The sequence below is a fragment of the Heliangelus exortis genome, chromosome 10 (genome assembly GCF_036169615.1).
Source record: "Heliangelus exortis chromosome 10, bHelExo1.hap1, whole genome shotgun sequence".
Lineage (NCBI taxonomy): Eukaryota > Metazoa > Chordata > Aves > Apodiformes > Trochilidae > Heliangelus > Heliangelus exortis.
In genome coordinates this window covers 8,405,514-8,422,396 of record NC_092431.1, presented here as the reverse complement: position 1 = coordinate 8,422,396, position 16,883 = coordinate 8,405,514, and the positions used below count along the sequence as shown (strand labels likewise).

At 36.3% G+C, this 16,883-nt stretch overlaps 1 protein-coding gene across 7 annotated transcripts in view; it reads right to left on the bottom strand.

The window, feature by feature from the left end:
- RGS12 (regulator of G protein signaling 12) overlaps positions 1–16,883 on the bottom strand; it is an 80,441-nt gene that overhangs the window by 60,022 nt on the left and 3,536 nt on the right. For 4 of the 7 annotated variants that reach the window (XM_071753379.1, XM_071753382.1, XM_071753383.1 and 1 more), the window contains exon 1: positions 13,794–15,737. In XM_071753379.1, the coding sequence (XP_071609480.1) occupies positions 13,794–15,647 (1,854 nt within the window). In that variant the 5' untranslated portion in view covers positions 15,648–15,737. Of the gene's footprint in view, positions 1–13,793; positions 15,744–16,883 lie in introns of those variants that run through there. The other 3 variants (XM_071753381.1, XM_071753380.1, XM_071753384.1) reach the window with 2 other exon arrangements.

The window sequence follows — 16,883 nt, the reverse complement described above, 5'->3', positions numbered from 1 at the left end:
TGACTGGTGCTCAGAAGATGTACATAAACTCACCACATTATGAAAACTTGTGATTATGTGCCTGAAATTTTGGATTCCTCCCACTGTAACACACAATGTGAGGAAATTTCCTTCTTGTCTTCTTATGCTTTTTCACTTTAGAAAATAAGAGTTTAATTAAGAACAAATTTTATTTTATTTCAGCATCTTTCTTCATCACAGTAAGCTTAAAAACATATTTATTAGTGCTTCTGTAATGGCTTATGAGCAGCTTTCCAATATTTAATAAATTTTATATATGTATTTGTTTCTTCCTTTGGGCAAGCTGCTGTGCTCTCAAGTCTGTAATATTCTGAATCACTTGCTTGAAAGTCTATAAATGGCACATTAACCAAAAGAACAATCAGAAATTTCATGTCTTGCAATCTCATGCTAACAACCACTCATACAAAGTAAAAGAGAGGATCAGGAATATTATACAGCCTCCTTACTACAATAACAAATAAGGTCTCCAACAGAAGACTGTCTGCCTGTTTGCTTACTCCCATGGATTTCTTTAGGAACAGAGTGCTCTGACTGTCACCAGACTCTTAACAAGCTCACAGAAACTGCAAGATATAGCACACAACCTGGACCCAGCTGTTAGCAGGGTTGATCACTGCAACAGAGACTCCAGCTTCTTAATTCAGTATTAAAAGTGATCCACTTTTACATGAAATCTCCTTTCCTCCTGATCTTCAATTTACTAGGAGTTTGGGGTTTTTTCTTGGCTGAAAAGAAAATTGGGCAGGTTCTGAAATGGAAAACTGGAAATCTGACAACTAGAGATTAGCTTGTAAGGTTTTTAAGAGAACGTTTAAAAGTGCAGTAAAAACAAATTAAGATGGCTTTTGCTAAAATTATTAACTAAACGTGGAGACTGGAAAATTCTCTCTGTAAATGTTCACAGGTAGCACCCACCGGAATGAGGACAGCTTCTGTCTTTCTGAACAACTTTTAAAATCATCTGTTCATCTAGGCAGGCATCACCGAGGTGTTTCACCCCTTGCTCATACCTTAGAGTCACAGCAGTCTTTCCTGTCTAAATTAAAAGCTTATTTCAATGGGGTCACCTGTGCCAAACAGTGAACTCCACATTAATTCTTGACTAAATTCAACAGTATCCATTATTATTGCTGAATAACATTTCCAAACACTAACATGGCTCCTCCTGCATGAGTAGGTTCCTGTTAAAACACCATGAATATATATGTACAGCTACAAGGTTTCACCACTAGTAAAGTATGAGCACACTAGTTCTGCAATTTTGCTATTTTTTATCTGTGAATAATCAGACTGCAAACAGCTCAGTGAATCCTAAGGCTGGTGAAATTGATTACATTATTAGTGTGAGCACAACTGCTATTTTGAAACTAATGAAATAGTTACACAGTATGGATTCTGCTTAATGGTCTATGATGTATTTCTCAAAACAAGATGCAATCCTCAGAGGACTTAATATTTCATAAAAGAAAGCTGGTAAAAGAAAAAGGAAGAACACTATCAGTAGCAGTCATACCTATTTTGAATAATAAACACAGTTTTCACTGTTCTTTCTAATTCAGCCCAAGAAGAATAAAAAATGTCCAGTATATATTTAAATAGTGAAGCTGCCTAAGATTCTGGGAGATAATGACATGCAACTACAGATCATACAGTGAAAAAGATTTTGAAACAGTAACATTACAAATTGAAGGAAGAGGAACAAACTGCCTGAAGACAAATCTAATTAGATTCCGCTGAGAGGCAGATTCTAGATAAGATTAATTATCACCAGATGCCCCATTCTAGACATAAATACTGCAAACCTATCTATGGTCAGAAACATAACAAAGGGAAAGAGGGAGAGTGGACAAAAAACGCAAATTGTGTGGTAGTAGAAAAGAGAACAACAAACTAGTATTCAACCAAAAATTTTATTTCTCTTTTTTTGCACTCATACGAATCTCACTATTGAAGCATGGATGGAATGGTAAAGAAAAATGGAAAGGGAAAAAAAAAAAGACCCTCAGAATATAATAGTGTTTAAGAAATTATTACAAAATATAAAAATTCACTGAGCTAACCATTTCCCCAACCCATTTGGATAACAACTGCAAGCAGGAAAACATTTTTAATGGGTAAAAATCTCTTCCTTGCTCTGAAGAATCAAATTAATGATCTAGGAAATTAAGGAGGATGTTGCTAAAAAAACTGACTGCAGTTCACAAAGTATTTAATTTCCTAGTAATGCTGCCGAGAAGTCTCCCTTTTCATCTTTTCTTGACTCTATTCCAGCCATACAGATTCTGAAGGCAGACCAGTTCCTTCTGCAGACCAGTTTAGAAAATGCCCTTGCATACACACACACACACACACACACACAGAGTGAAAGAAAGCAAATATCAGCAACATTTTAGCAAATATTTTCATGGGACTCAAGCTGGAAATAAAAGCATTCATGACTTGAAGACAGAATAGTCACTGCAACTACAATGGCTCAAGAAATCCCCAATAGTTTAGCAAGGAGAGATTGCTAGTGCAATGATTGATACTAATGTAAAATTTGCAGTCTGTTAGTCATAAAGAAATTATCATACTTCTAAGTGGCCTTATTGCACTGTTAAACAGATGTTAAAAAACATTACACAAGCTTAAAAAAAAATTCGTAACATTACACTATATGACCTAGAAAATCCTGTTTCATTCATTGTTGGCTGCCTTGCCAGAACGCTGAAATTTGCTACATGAACACTGGGCTGTGATGTTTTTTTAAACAGAGATTGCCTATACGCCCTAGAAAAATTTACAATCATATCTTAAAGATTCTCTTCAGGAAATACTGTGTTGTTGAAGCTATAAAAGACAACCTTAAAAATATCTGGATATTCAAAAAAAGCTAAGAAATCCTACCACAGAACAGTATTAGAAACTGAAGTCCATCTAGTACTTAGCCAAGTATCTCCATTTGAGGCATCCAGAAACAAACAGAAAAGCACAGAAATTTGTGAAAACAAGTAAATCAGTGAAAAAGGTGACAGCAAAACATCCTCTGCATTTTGCAATACAGATACTTACAACCCTGCTACTACTATCATGATGAAAGTACAAAAGAGCATATCTCTAAAAGCCTTTATCCTGTTATGATTTGGCAGATGGGAGTGGAAAAACAACAAAGGATTAAGGGAATTAAAACACTGATGATCTAAAAAATCCATTTCTTTTTCTATTCTCATAACAAAGTAAAATTATGAACTAGCATGGATTGAGATACCAGATAAATGTATAATCATAAAAGAAAAAGAAGGACAATGACTGGGTCTGTTTTTTTTTTTTAATATATGACTGGATCACCCCTTTTCCTTAGGGCAGCAGGAAATGGCAAGTACAAATACATGCCCCTGAAATAACCATCAATCACTTTTTAATTTTTAACCTGCCCATTTGACCTTCTGGATGAGCAATCTCCTAATCTACTTGACAAGAAAAACATTAAAAACAAAAGTCACCTGAGGATTGGTATAAAAGCAGTCAGTGAATGTGCCAAAGTGAGAACAGCTACTGCCTGGTAACAAGAAAAGTTTAAAAGAAAAGTATAAATGAGAATGTGGAACACGTTCTGTGATTTCATCTGTTAGCAAGACGTGATTCATGTTCAGCAGAGCAAAGGAAACTGACTCAATGCAAGGTAACTTGCACAGATCAAACACTTTAAGCCAAAAAGAAAAAGGATGGAATCTTAGAAGTAATTTCAACTGATAAACAAGCCAGGCAGCAGTTCCATAGAACATTATTTTCAAGGGACTTTGCATTTTTTTAAGGACTTTGCATGTACCCCTGTCCACTCATGTGAGCTCCCAGATTGCACCAGGCTGCCCCCTCATCTCCACTAACAATAAACTATAATGTACAAAATTTAAAAACCTTGTATCTAACACAGATCCATGGTCAACACAACTGATGATTCTCAGTGTCAACTCCAGCTTGAGAGTGACAAGAACTCTTAAAGTTGGTACTACCAAAGAAATGCAATGTGAAAGTATGATAGTCAATATGATACTCTAACCTCTAGCTTGAGTGCACAGAAGTTGATGAAGCCTTATAAATAAATAAGAATCCAAAGAAACCAAACACCTTTAGAAAACATCTTCAATTAACCAAAAGAAATTCCTCAGTATAGCATGAGCCGCGTCATTTTCTTTGGATTTTAGCAAATGCCCTTATCAAGTATCACAACTTTTTTACAAATCATCACACATAACAGCCTGAAATTTTCATTTTGTAACACCTCATCTTTGTGTCTCTCTACAGTTACACATACATTGTCCTTTTATTCAAATACCTGAATATAACTAATAAAACAATGAGATTCTTCTCCTCTGGTAGAGCAGTTTTAAAGCTGGAAGAGCAGGAAGAAGGTATCAGGGAGAAGATGCCGGTGGCTCCTGGAGTACAAGAGGCTAAGGAAGTGGGAGATTTTTGCTGGGTGTTCAAGATTTCTTAACAAAGACCAAATACAGACAGCTGGCAGCAGGAATACAAAAAGGGGGAAAGGGACAAAAAAAACCTGTGAGGCTTAGGCCAGCTTTACTATATCTAGCAAATTTAGACTTTTCATGGAATACACATCACAGATTGTAGCCATAAGGGGATGAATCTTATGGGACAGAGAATGCAATGAGTACTAGAAAGAAATTTGGTTCTATCCTGGCTCAAACTGGGAGAATCACACTAACTATAAAATCATCAAATGTTAATTTCTCCAATTCCTATATCCACTTATTGAAGCTTTTAAAAACTCGTTATTTTTAAGTTTGACTCTATGACTTTCTATGGTAAACTGCATAATAGTTCAGAAGCCAGATACACAGATCATATCATTTGAAACTTCTGTGAATATTCAAAACATGCCAAATTTACTCTCAGATGTTAAACAGAAGAAGGGTCAGTCTGGAGCAGCATTTCTGCTTTACAAAAAAATGCAGGTTTAAGGCTTCTGAAAAGAAGATCCTAATTTAGACCCTTCTGCCACAGTAATGACAATACAATCCAGTGCACAGAATCTCAAAAAATACTGAAAATCTTGGAGAATGATAGCACAAAGTAGTTGATACAAACAGTACTCTGTCATTAATATTAGTCTCAAATCCTGCTCTGGACCATTTGGCTCAATCTTTGGTCACCTGCCATCCTGAGATGCCCAATATCTCCTGCTTATGGGTCCCATTACCTGAGCAACTGCCCCACTACAGCAATGCAGAGCAGGCAAGACTCTAGACCATAAATCTTATCAGCCAGCATCACCTGCTACTGCACCCAAAACCAGACAGTGCAGGACTTGTAAATTGAGGGTCTATGAGGTCTGGGAATGGGATGGATTGCAATAGGGAGTGTGTTCAGTTGTACCCTGAAAGAAATAAAAGAATCAGGGAGGAAAATTAGAAAAGAGCTTCCTGTGGTGCCTGGACCACCATAGCAGCAGCAGCAGTAAGCCCTGGAGTACAGGTAGGGCAGAGAGGGCTCCATATGGTAGGGAACAAAGCATGAATTAAGTAACAAACACCCTCATGTTGCACTGTGCTCATCATGGATTGGCATCACCTCACAAGACAGGATTAGGTGGGGGAGGGATAATTTTAAAAGTGCTCTAGCATCTTTCATTTAATCTCTGCAATTACTGCAACTGGCACCAGTATGACAAAGGATACAAATCACCATTACTTGTCTATGGATATGATCACTTTTAAGAATCTGTTTACTGACCAGATGATAACAACACATTTCACTGCCTTCTAACCATTACAGTGGCATTTTTAGTGGCAGTTAGACACATAATACAATGAAGAATGATGTAACATTTCATTCAAGACCTCTGTGCACCCTGGGATGACACAGAAGCTGTCCTGTCACACTGGACATCCAAGTAAATTAAATATGTTGTTCATCTGCTGTACTAAGGACATAGGCACAAAACACTGACCACACACTTCTGTACAGCCCTAATCCCTTTGCAACAAAAAACCCACATGTATTGATGGTGTTAAAGTAGACAAATTTATAAAATCATTTTCCCAATGTAACTGGATAATAGTGTCTTGCATGGGATGGATGCCTATAGCTTGAAATTCCAGAACAGAAAGTCCTAAGCAAACCAGGAGAAAATGTGGACAAAAATTAGAAGTGCATACATAATGATTGGTTCCAAATAATCTTGAAAATTAAGTTGGGAACATTAAGTCAGTACGGCACAGTAATCAGTAACAATCAAAAAGGCAAATGAAGACTCATCAGAAAAAAATAAAAACAAATTTTTAAATCATGAAATAAGCTTAATGAATACATTGCCTGCCCACACATTTTAAAAAACTGCTTATAGTTATGGTCCACCTATCTCTAAGGTAATGTAATGCAGCATGCCCAAGGGAGAGAGATTACAATCACCAAAAAGCTTTTGTATGGGAAGAGACTAAGCTTGGAAACTAATAGATTGGAGGTTGAGGTTTAAAACAAAATAAAATTACAAAGAGAAAATAGTAAGATTGTTCAGGATTTCTCATTACAAATATTAGCAGGTTTGAAATGAAACTATACAGAAAGCACAATTATGAACTGTTTTCTTTCCACACTATTAAACTGCAGAACGTATCAATGAAATGATATCAGGAATGCTAAGGTTATAACTGAGTTTAAGAAACAAGGAAAAGGTTCACAAAAGTTATTATGCAGAATGATGTGGATGGTGTCTCTATGTGCTGCTGAAAGTTAAAAGTCAACATTTTTCATTGCTCTTCCATTTTTCTAAGCAGCTGCTCCTGGCCTGTGTCCAAAACAGCATTTTGACTTCAATACTGGGTATTTCATCTTACACATTTGGACATTTTTACTGGTCAGTTCCAAACTAATTATCATTGCTATGTGGAATGAAAAAAAATAATATATTAAAAGATACCATATAAAGTATTACCAGTAGAGACAGGAAAATGTACACTACAATGAGACAAAAGGTTCACCAGGAAACCAGTATAAAAATTTAGCCACTTAGCTCCAAGAAAGAAGAATTTAAACTGGCACCAGTTTCAGAAAAGAGCTACTGAAGTTATCCAGAGTATGACAACTTGACTTTCCAGAAGACTAAAAGACCAAGCATTTTACAACATACAAAATGAAAGCCAAAGGAGAGTATGATTTCTATATATAAACAAAAAGTTAAACACTGAAGAATTTACTTTTGTGAAAGGAAACAGTAGCAGCAGAAGAAATGGGAATAAGGTGGCCAAGGCTGCCTCTCAGACTGGAAAATGAAAGTTTCTGAAATCATAATCCTGATGGAGTATTGTACTTGTAGAAGGCAGGTTGGAAAGGAAGGAAGGGTGCAAACATTGTTCTCAAAGGTGCAGCTGAAAGGCATGATAACCCCTGATTGCCTAAAATACTCAGAATCTGTTTTGATGAGTATCAAACAGGCTGGATGGGCCTTTGAGCAACCTGGTCTAATCGGAGGTGTCACTGCCCATGCAGGGAGGCTGGAACCAAATGATCTTTCAGGTCACTTCCAAACCAAACCATTCTATGACAATATTGTTCTCTGGTACTATCTTTGCAAACTTACTGATTTCCTAATGGTGATTTCATTTATGGGATTAATTTTCAAGTCTCTCCCTTGTGTCTTCATTTTTCCATGTTTCTGTTTAGACACTTCAGGCAAGTTTTAGCAATTCTGTATTTTTGTTAATTAAAGATCTTTATTCCATATTGATCTATTTCTTCTCCAGTGAAGGGCTAGTATTTTACAGCTCCTTTTTACAGCTCCTCTAAATCTTCTCCATTCCAAGGAACTGAGGTCTATCTTCATAAAACTGAAAGCTCAGACTGTAATTCCATAACCACTTATCTCTAAGCTTTTATGTTAAAACTTAAAATAGACCTTTTTTCAATTATTTCAATTAATTCTGTGCTAATTATTTTTATCCACACTATTTCCTTCATTATTTCTTTTTGCTGCCTTCTGCTGTGACTTTCCAACTCAAAACTATCTCAGAAACACTTTGATGCCTGCATCTCCCCATCCTTGTCCTGATGGTAAATGGAGTCCAAACCTACACTTGATCTAAAAAAATATTTAAATTCAAGAGTAATGAAAAATTCCCAATGTCCAGCACATAAAATTGGAATGACAAAATTTCACAAAGTCAACATTGCTCTACACTGTCCAGATATCATCTAGAATTTTTTTTCAGATAAAAGCACCCAGCATTATTTCATCTTTTTAATACATTTTTAAAGATCCTAGAACTGACCATTTTTTAAAATCACTAATTTTGAAAATTACAATCGTTACAAAATTACTAAATATTTAATTGCTTTTCAATTTCTCATAGCATAATATATCAGAGGACCTATATCATATAGTGCCTTTTAGCAGATTAATTCACATTACCTCATTCTCAGATCTAGTTTGGTATTTGGGATTTCAGTTGAGTTCTCTTTATGGTATATGCATGCATCTCAATCAGATCAGAGCCTATAATTTTAAAGGTTAACATTGGATTGTACTGCATAAGAATAGTAATCCAGCTGCCACTAAATCTGCTTTATGAACAGCTGGGGTGGAACAATTTAAGCTAGTGAGCAAATACAATTGTAGAGGAATGGGAAAAAAACATGTAATTATACAACAAGAAAAAAAAAAAGATGGGAACCAAACAGCTTTGCCAACATTGTCTTTGCATCTAAAATATGTGCCTTTCAATTAGCCCATCATCCAGTTACCAACATTAAAAACGGCAATTCTTGGATTTGAAACAAATTACAAATTTTTACAAAAACAACTAAGCCATTTTTAACTAAAACACTACATCTTTTTTAATAACAACTGCTTAGGGAAACAAAGACAACTCCGAAGAAGTTATAGTTAAACTTCTGATCAAAACAGCAACAGTAATAGTAACCTAGAAAATGTATTAGCAAGGAAAGACATATCAGTGAACCTAACAGTATTGCTTACCTCTTCTCTCTTCAACATTTTTACAGTATTTTCAGTACCTTAAGTCATGACAGTTATTAAGCAGCTGATAACTTTTTTGGTTTTTTAAAAAAGTATATTTGCAATACAAGTAAGTGTCGGACAATGAGATTATCAATTTTTTCTTCCTCCAAGACCTACAAAGAGGATCCATTTACAAATTCGCACTCGTGAGCACAAACAATAATGTGGTCAAGCTCGAATCTTACAATTGTGAACCAGAAAAGGGTTTCTAAATATCAATAGCCAAAATTTAAGAAGGTTTTCAAATTACTTTTTAACAGATATGCCATATTTTCTTGGAATAAACCTAGTACCCAAATACTAGTTATTAAGCTCAGATTGTAAAACCTCTTGTGATCTTAAATGTTACATTTGCCTCCACAATATTAAAGTAGACTTTATTTTAAAAAAAAATAAAAATGGTAAGAGGTCAATGCCTAGGATTCTGCCCTCTAAACTGACTGTTATAAAGCTTTCCAGTGGAAAAAGGAGTATTTTCCCAATAAAACTTAATTTAAAACAGTAATGGGTAGACATATTTTTGGCCAGGCATTAGCCCGAGTACAGAGTAAGGGTTGAACAAAATCAAGCGTATTATATTAATTTAGAGTGAAAGGAATGCTTCCCTGTTCAGCAATTTCTCAAGTCCCTTGCCAATCCTAACATCTCCTGATGTTTTCATATTGTTTATGGTGCTTTTCTTTTGCGTAACTGAAAATCATGCAAAAGGGTGAGTAGATAAATGACTGAAACTTAGTGGGATGCTGAAGAAGGTGGCAATAGCAATGCAACAACCAAGGCAAAGGCAGTACCATGCAAAAGGCATAAAAACCAGAAAAGCAGGGATTATCCCACTCCTGCTGAAACCATAACCAGATTCTTCACCTGCCAGTCTCACAGACCTCATGAGAGAACAAATCCCTGCCCCAGATCAGTGTTCCAGCAATTCAGAAGCTTCTTACCACCAGAAATCTTCCTTAAGTCATTCTGAGATCAAAAGCCACTTGACCTTCCAGGATCTGCCTTTTCAGTGAATTTCACCATCATCCAGCCTCTCACTGCTTGTTTCAGTCTAAGGCCTACAGAAAATGAGAGCCCTCCAAAAAACCTCAAAAGATGCTTCTGAAGTCTGTTCACAGGAAACTTTAAGGAACCACAGGAAATGTGAAGTTCTGTACAGGAAATAATTTTAGAGGTGCATGGGGACAGAGATACTTTCCAGTAAGTCTCAGTCACAAGAGGTAGAATAAAACCACAGTTTCCCTGATTTCATTCTCCTCTTCCCATTTTAAACCATTTTAAAAGCCAAAGACTAAAATAAAAAATATTTTTTTTAAAAACCCAACAATTCTGAAAGCTTGGATTTGGTAATTAAGGAGTAAATTCCTTACAGCATTTTAAAGTAAAATATAAAAACTCATGCTATCCAGTAACATTGAGTGAAATTAGGCAGTTTTAATTTGTTTTTTTTTTACTATTCACACTTACACTGAACTTTAAAATTAGTTGCAGGAGTCTAAAGAATATTAATAAATTAAAAGTAGTTTTGCCAAGCAATACAAATTACTCTCAATTCAAATCTGTGAGATGAAAACATCATCATTAAAGGTACTACAACACTAAAGAGAGCACAAAGCTCAGAAATTGTGTTTACTTCCTTGTAACACCTGAAATGTCATCCCTATTCCTAACCACAAGAAACACTTCCCAGGCCCAGTTCTGAAAGTGCAATTTAAAACAGATACGTTCACTAATGCATCTCACATCTGTTCTTGTGTTCTGTACAATTCACAAATGTTTTATCAGTGCAGCTGTAAAATCAGGAAAGTGTTTATGCCTCTCTTATCCCACACCAGCACTGTACAGCACAGAATATTTTCTTGAATTACACACTGTGATCATCACTGTGTAGCTGCACAGCAATTTTGCTAGATCAGACTTGCATCCAGGAACTCATGTCCTTTCCTAAGTGTGTAATCAAAGCTCCAAGGAGGACAGAAAAAAATATGGTTGTGCAGAATCCACCACAAAACCCTCTGGCTTTGGTAATCTTTCCTCCCTCTAGTGGCTTCTGCACATTTGCACTCATAAGATACATGACACTTTAGTATTAATGTAAAGACAAAAAGCCCCACCTTAATTAAAAAGCAATTAGGGACTGAGCTGCCAAATGAAGCACTAGACTCATCTGCTAAATTGTAAAAATATGAATGTAATCCCAGGTGGCCACTTTCTATACTTTATTCCATGACTCAGAGCAGGCTGTGTAAAATCAGTCCTTACCACTTAAAAAGGTGAGGACATAACTGCATCTAACCCATCAGAATGTTTGGGAACAGACAGTCTGACAAAGCAAAAAGAGTCTGAATTTCTGAATATCATTCTTTTATAAAAGCAAATTAGTGCTCTAACATGCAAAAAGATAGATCTGCCCTATTTCTGCAGTACCTAAAGAAATACAGAGGTACATTCATCAATAATGACATCCCCTGACTGTTTCCATTAATGATTTAAGATGAGAACATTGTACTACTTCATCTTTATGAATTACTCTGAATAATGCTAAGTGCTGGCAACTCGTGCTTGTAAATTATTTCAAGACTTTCACAAGCTTTTCTCATCAGTTTCAATAGCCTTCAATAATACTGAAAAACAAAATTAAAATGCAAGATGTTCTCCAGCCTTGATGAGGAGACTAAATGCAAAAGCCACATAAGGACGTCTTAAATGTGTCTTGCAAACAAATTTGTTATTAATCAAAGAACATAATGCCTACTTTATTAGTGAATAGACTTAAAAGGTAAGATTAATTGAGCTATTTAATGTTGGAATATATATTCTGGTATTCACTGATCTAAGCGATATGGTAGGTGAAACATTGTAACTGTTTACCCACATATATAATATCTTTCATCTTTAAGTGTAAAACATTTTCTGTCATTTCTATTTCTAACATTTTCTATTTTCAATAGTATATTCTTGACTTCCACAAAATAAATCTTTCAAACATTTCAAAATACTTTTTTTTTTTTAAACTTTTAAATCTCTTGAAAAAAAAATCTAATCCATATTTACTATCATGGAAAACACTGGAGACCTGCAGATGCAAACTTGTTGCAGAGATCCTGAAGGAATTCCAACAGCATTTCATGCAGCTGGTCCAGTTCCCAAAGAGAACTTTGGACTAACATCAATAATGCACCTGGCACCATCGGTAGAGTCCATCAGTACAGAGATCAGGAAGCATGGAGTTTCCAGGCTAGCAGAGAGTTTGGGTGAGCAGTGCTTACACATTTGGTGTTTTTGTTTGGAAATCATCCTGGTTTTGAAAATCACTTTGTGAATCACCTTTTAGTTAAGATAATCTGAAATTTAATGCATTGTTATAGGTCTGGAAAGTATTGCTGCCTGTAGCATCCATGTCATCTTAAAAATACACTGTTGTGTTACTACTTATATAGTAGTATATATAGTATATATATATATACTATATATATATAGTAGTATATACTAGCTTATATTTTTTTATTTTCAGCACAAAAAATGTATGAAAGAACATATATAAAAGCTGTTGGCTTCACAGTACAAGAAAAGCAATAATTTCTCTTTCAACACTTAAACCATAATGTTCTTAAGTTCTGCATTCTAATCCCCCCTCTGCTATGCCAATGCAGAGATTTTGTTCATAAGTGTGAAACAAGTAATGAATCTCTCCTGTCATCCACCTCAGCAACAGTTGGATATTTTTAATCCAGTGAAAAAAACAAAAAACAAAAAACATTTTTTTAAAACCAAATTTGGACAGCAAGATGAAAACTTGAGTCAATCATATAAGCAATACTTCTTCATGGAAAGCCAGGGCTTCCTGAAGACTAATTTGTCTTTCCCTGGAGCCAGCAAATGTTTCAGATAAAACTCTGCTACTACTAACTCTGTTAGTGGGAGGACCAGTGACCTCCACTTTACTGGAATCTCAGTTATCAGCAGACTCCCAGGAGATTACTTCCCTCAAGAGTGAAAAGTGTGTGACAAAGGGAACAGTCTGCAATTATGGGGGATACTCCCACACTTTTTAAAAAAAAATCTTCTTGCTTTGGTTTGTAGAAGCTGAATGGTAGTCAAAACAAGAAGATGGAGCAGTAATTTGGAGTAAAATTTAAATTACAGCTTACTGGCAGGATGTTAGATTTGTGACCTCATAGTGGACACTAAAATCACCACTAAAGATTATCCTTTAGTGTAGCTTTAATGCTACTTGTATTGAGAGCTTTGCTGTAGTGAATTTTTAGGATAGTAAAATTGTCTTACTCAGCTGAAGTTAAATGTGTACAATACAGGTTTTTGACTAATGATTAGACCACATCTCTGTTAAAATAGGTATCACTAAAATAATAATATTTGCAAGCCATCCCTCTGTAAAAAAAGGGACCAGACTTAAGATCCAGGCTGTTTCCATTCTATTGCTGCTGGAGGTCAGAAGGAACTGAAGCTGCTAGAATGTCTTGTCCCCTTTTATTGCAATGCCACTGCAACATTTGGAAACAATGAAGATACAAGAAGAAATGTGAGAAAGCTCTAACAGCCAACACTTCCAGCAGAAGTACAATTCAAGAGCTGCACTCAATTAAACAGAAATATGCAAAGCCTCTGAAAAGGAGAAAGAGATGGATTATTTTATTCACCTGAAAATGTGCAAATTAAATATGTTTATGTTTTAGTATGAAAACATCACGGTGTTGGGGTCTTTTAGGAACCAGTAGCATCCTCTTACCTTTTTTTCTTTAGACTTCCTAATACTGTGGGGAGGGCCAAATTTGTTCTGCATGCAAAACATCTTCTTAGACCATTCACTTTTATGAGATTTCAACTGTGGCTGACCAAAGCTGCCATCAACTCTGTATCTGTCAGCTGGAATCTTACTCATGGGTGGGGGAAGAGTGCCACAGTTAACACTTGACCAGCCATCTGTAGAATCAGTGTAGGACTCCTGGTCACTGGCATTCCCATGCTGCCACTCTTGTAGGACATGCACGGGCAGCCACCTTTGGTTGCCTACACCTGCAGTGTTTTTCTTTGATGGGGGTACAGAATTTCGGGAGGAAACCAGTGGAACTTCGATACGAGCAGAAGGACTTAAGTGTTTGTTAACATTTTGAGGCTTCTCATTCTGAATTACTTCTAAAGGAATGTTTCCCTCTTGTTCATGACAGAAGCCATTCCAATGGGAGGCAGGTTGATTTTGTCCCCTTCCTACTGGACTTTCCCATATGCTGTTAGGAATGTGTTTACTTGGATTGCTCCCTAAATCAACCACCAGAACCCTATTATTTTTTTCTTCTTGGTTAAAATTTCCAATGCCACTATCACTGTTACTGCTTGTGCTATTATTCTGATGAGCATCTGCATCACCATCAAGAAAAGCCCTTGCACGCATTCCCTCAATCATTTCCCCCATATCCCTATAGAGGACAGAAATAAACTGAAGAACAGGTAGAGAGGACGTAGGAAACTCAAGGCAGCCATTTGTGTCTGGATCTGCAGTACATTCCAGTCCAAAACGTCTTGCTATGCCCAGGTGAATTTTATGATGAAATAATTCAGGATCCACCATAAAAACATGACAAGACGTCCTTAAAACCCCTTCATCTTCCTGAGCCAAGCCTGCATCATCATTTGTTTGCATTGTAACTAGTCCGAAAAACCTCCTGTCATCAGGGCAAACTGCACTGAATGCCAGTTTCTCTGCAGGATATTCTGCCACTACACCAGATTTGTCACTGCAGAGCTGGATGCAGTCATGCATTATCTTCATCATCACCAGTGAGTGGATTTTTTGTTCTGCCCGTAGACGTCTCATGCACCCACGAATAGCCTGCAGACTCTCAGTTTCCAAATTTGAGGTTGTTGAAGGAAGTTCAATTGAGCCCAGGTAACCTACAATCATGGCAACATTTAAAATGCTTGCATCTAAACCAAAGTCTTCCACGCTCTCCAGTCCAATTCTAAAAACTGAATCATCGTTCAGGGCTTTGGATATTTCTTCCTTTGACAGTAGGCTTGGATTGCTTACACTTTCATTCCCAGTTTCAAATTTAATAGCAGCAGAATCTGAAAATGATCTTTGTTTTGGTGCAGAAGTATCTGAGTTACCTACACAAAGAGTAGGATTCTCAAAGATCATGTTGAAAATGCCACCAGACTGCATTTCTTCAACAACTTTCTCTGCTCTGTTTATACCCAGAGCTTTAGAGTCAGGTTTAGGTTTCAGCCACCCCTTTCCATCATAAAAACCAACTTCTTCATCACTTGAACATGAATCTATATGACTAATACCTTCAGCAATGACCATGTGCAGGACTCCTGAACATTTTCCTATAAGTTTCACTACATCTTCATGAGAGGCTTTTTTCACATTGATTTCATTAACAGCAAATATCTGATCTCCTGCTTTAAGTCCAACATAATCTGCAGGGCTCCCTTTCATAACACAACTAAGAACACAAGGAGCTTGTCCAGAGAGGGTAAACCCATAACCTGCTCTTCCTCTTGCAACTTCCACACTTCTTATCCGAGGAGGAGCATGCATGTTGAGTCGACGTTTGACTGTTTCCCCTGGTCTATACATTTTGCTGGGTTTTTTTCCTAAAAATAGGAAAACTCTTAATTAGTCCAGCTTTTTGTCATGTTTTAAGAGTATCACTCCTTCATCAGATGAAGCTCTAAAGAAAGAAAGAAAAAAAATATATTTTAATTCTTTATCACATTTCAAGATTTTTATTACTCCCTTTACTGTTCAGATATATTGCTAGAAAACTCTCCCAAAAACACAACACTCAATTTGAAAAAAAACAGGTATAAATCTTAATTTCACTGATGAGAAAGCAGCAGCAAACACAAATAAAGCAGCTGTGGAAAATGCAAAGTAACAATGGCAAAGCAAAGCACTGAGTCTCCTGTTGTACAGCCAGTGTTTCCACACTCCAGCATGTTACATCCCCCCCAGCTCCACCATGTTCCCAATTATTCAGTTAACTTCTGCCTTATACCACTGCAACACAGTGAAAAGGATAGAGGAAACTCATCTAATCTTTCCCAGCAACATGCAAATTAGAGCAAAATAGCCCACCCCCCTTTATGCTCAATGGACAGAAACAGGTACCAAAGGTATCCATGTAGAAGAGGTGACAGAAATTACCCCTGAAGTTGCTTGTGTCTCTGTAAAGGCAGCTTAGAATATGTATCCCAACCTTCAGCTTTCAAACACACACTGCAGTTATACATGCAACAACAAATGGACATTCAGTCATGTATTACACTAATGGAATCCAAAGCCAGATTTACTCTGTCACACCAATTAATCTAATAAAAAATAACTTGTCAGAAAGCATACACTATAAAAAGTGCATTGTATTCAGTCATTCCAGCATCCATGTGGTTTAGTTTAGCTTAAAACTTCCAAAAAAACAAGGAAAAAAGAAGGAACTCCACATGCTGCCAGTACTAATCAAGTCATGATTTTACAATTAAGATAAAGTTGCTCTATATGAACAGCAAGAAATAGCAGATTTCATTATATTTTGGTGTTGACACTGAAGTCTGGATGTCTCATTCTAATTAAACTCAGGTAAATTCCACTCTTTTAGAGAGTTTTCCTCCACTAAGCAGACTAAAATGCTATAACATATTTTTACATGCAGAATAGAAATGACAACTTCTTCAACTTCTGACACTAACTCCTTGTTGCAGGATATGAACTCTTACACAGCTCTGCAAGATGACTGAAATTACTGGGGGACTACAGCTACATGGAATTCCAATAAACTCACTCTAAACAAGTGGGAACTAACCTGAAAATAATTAG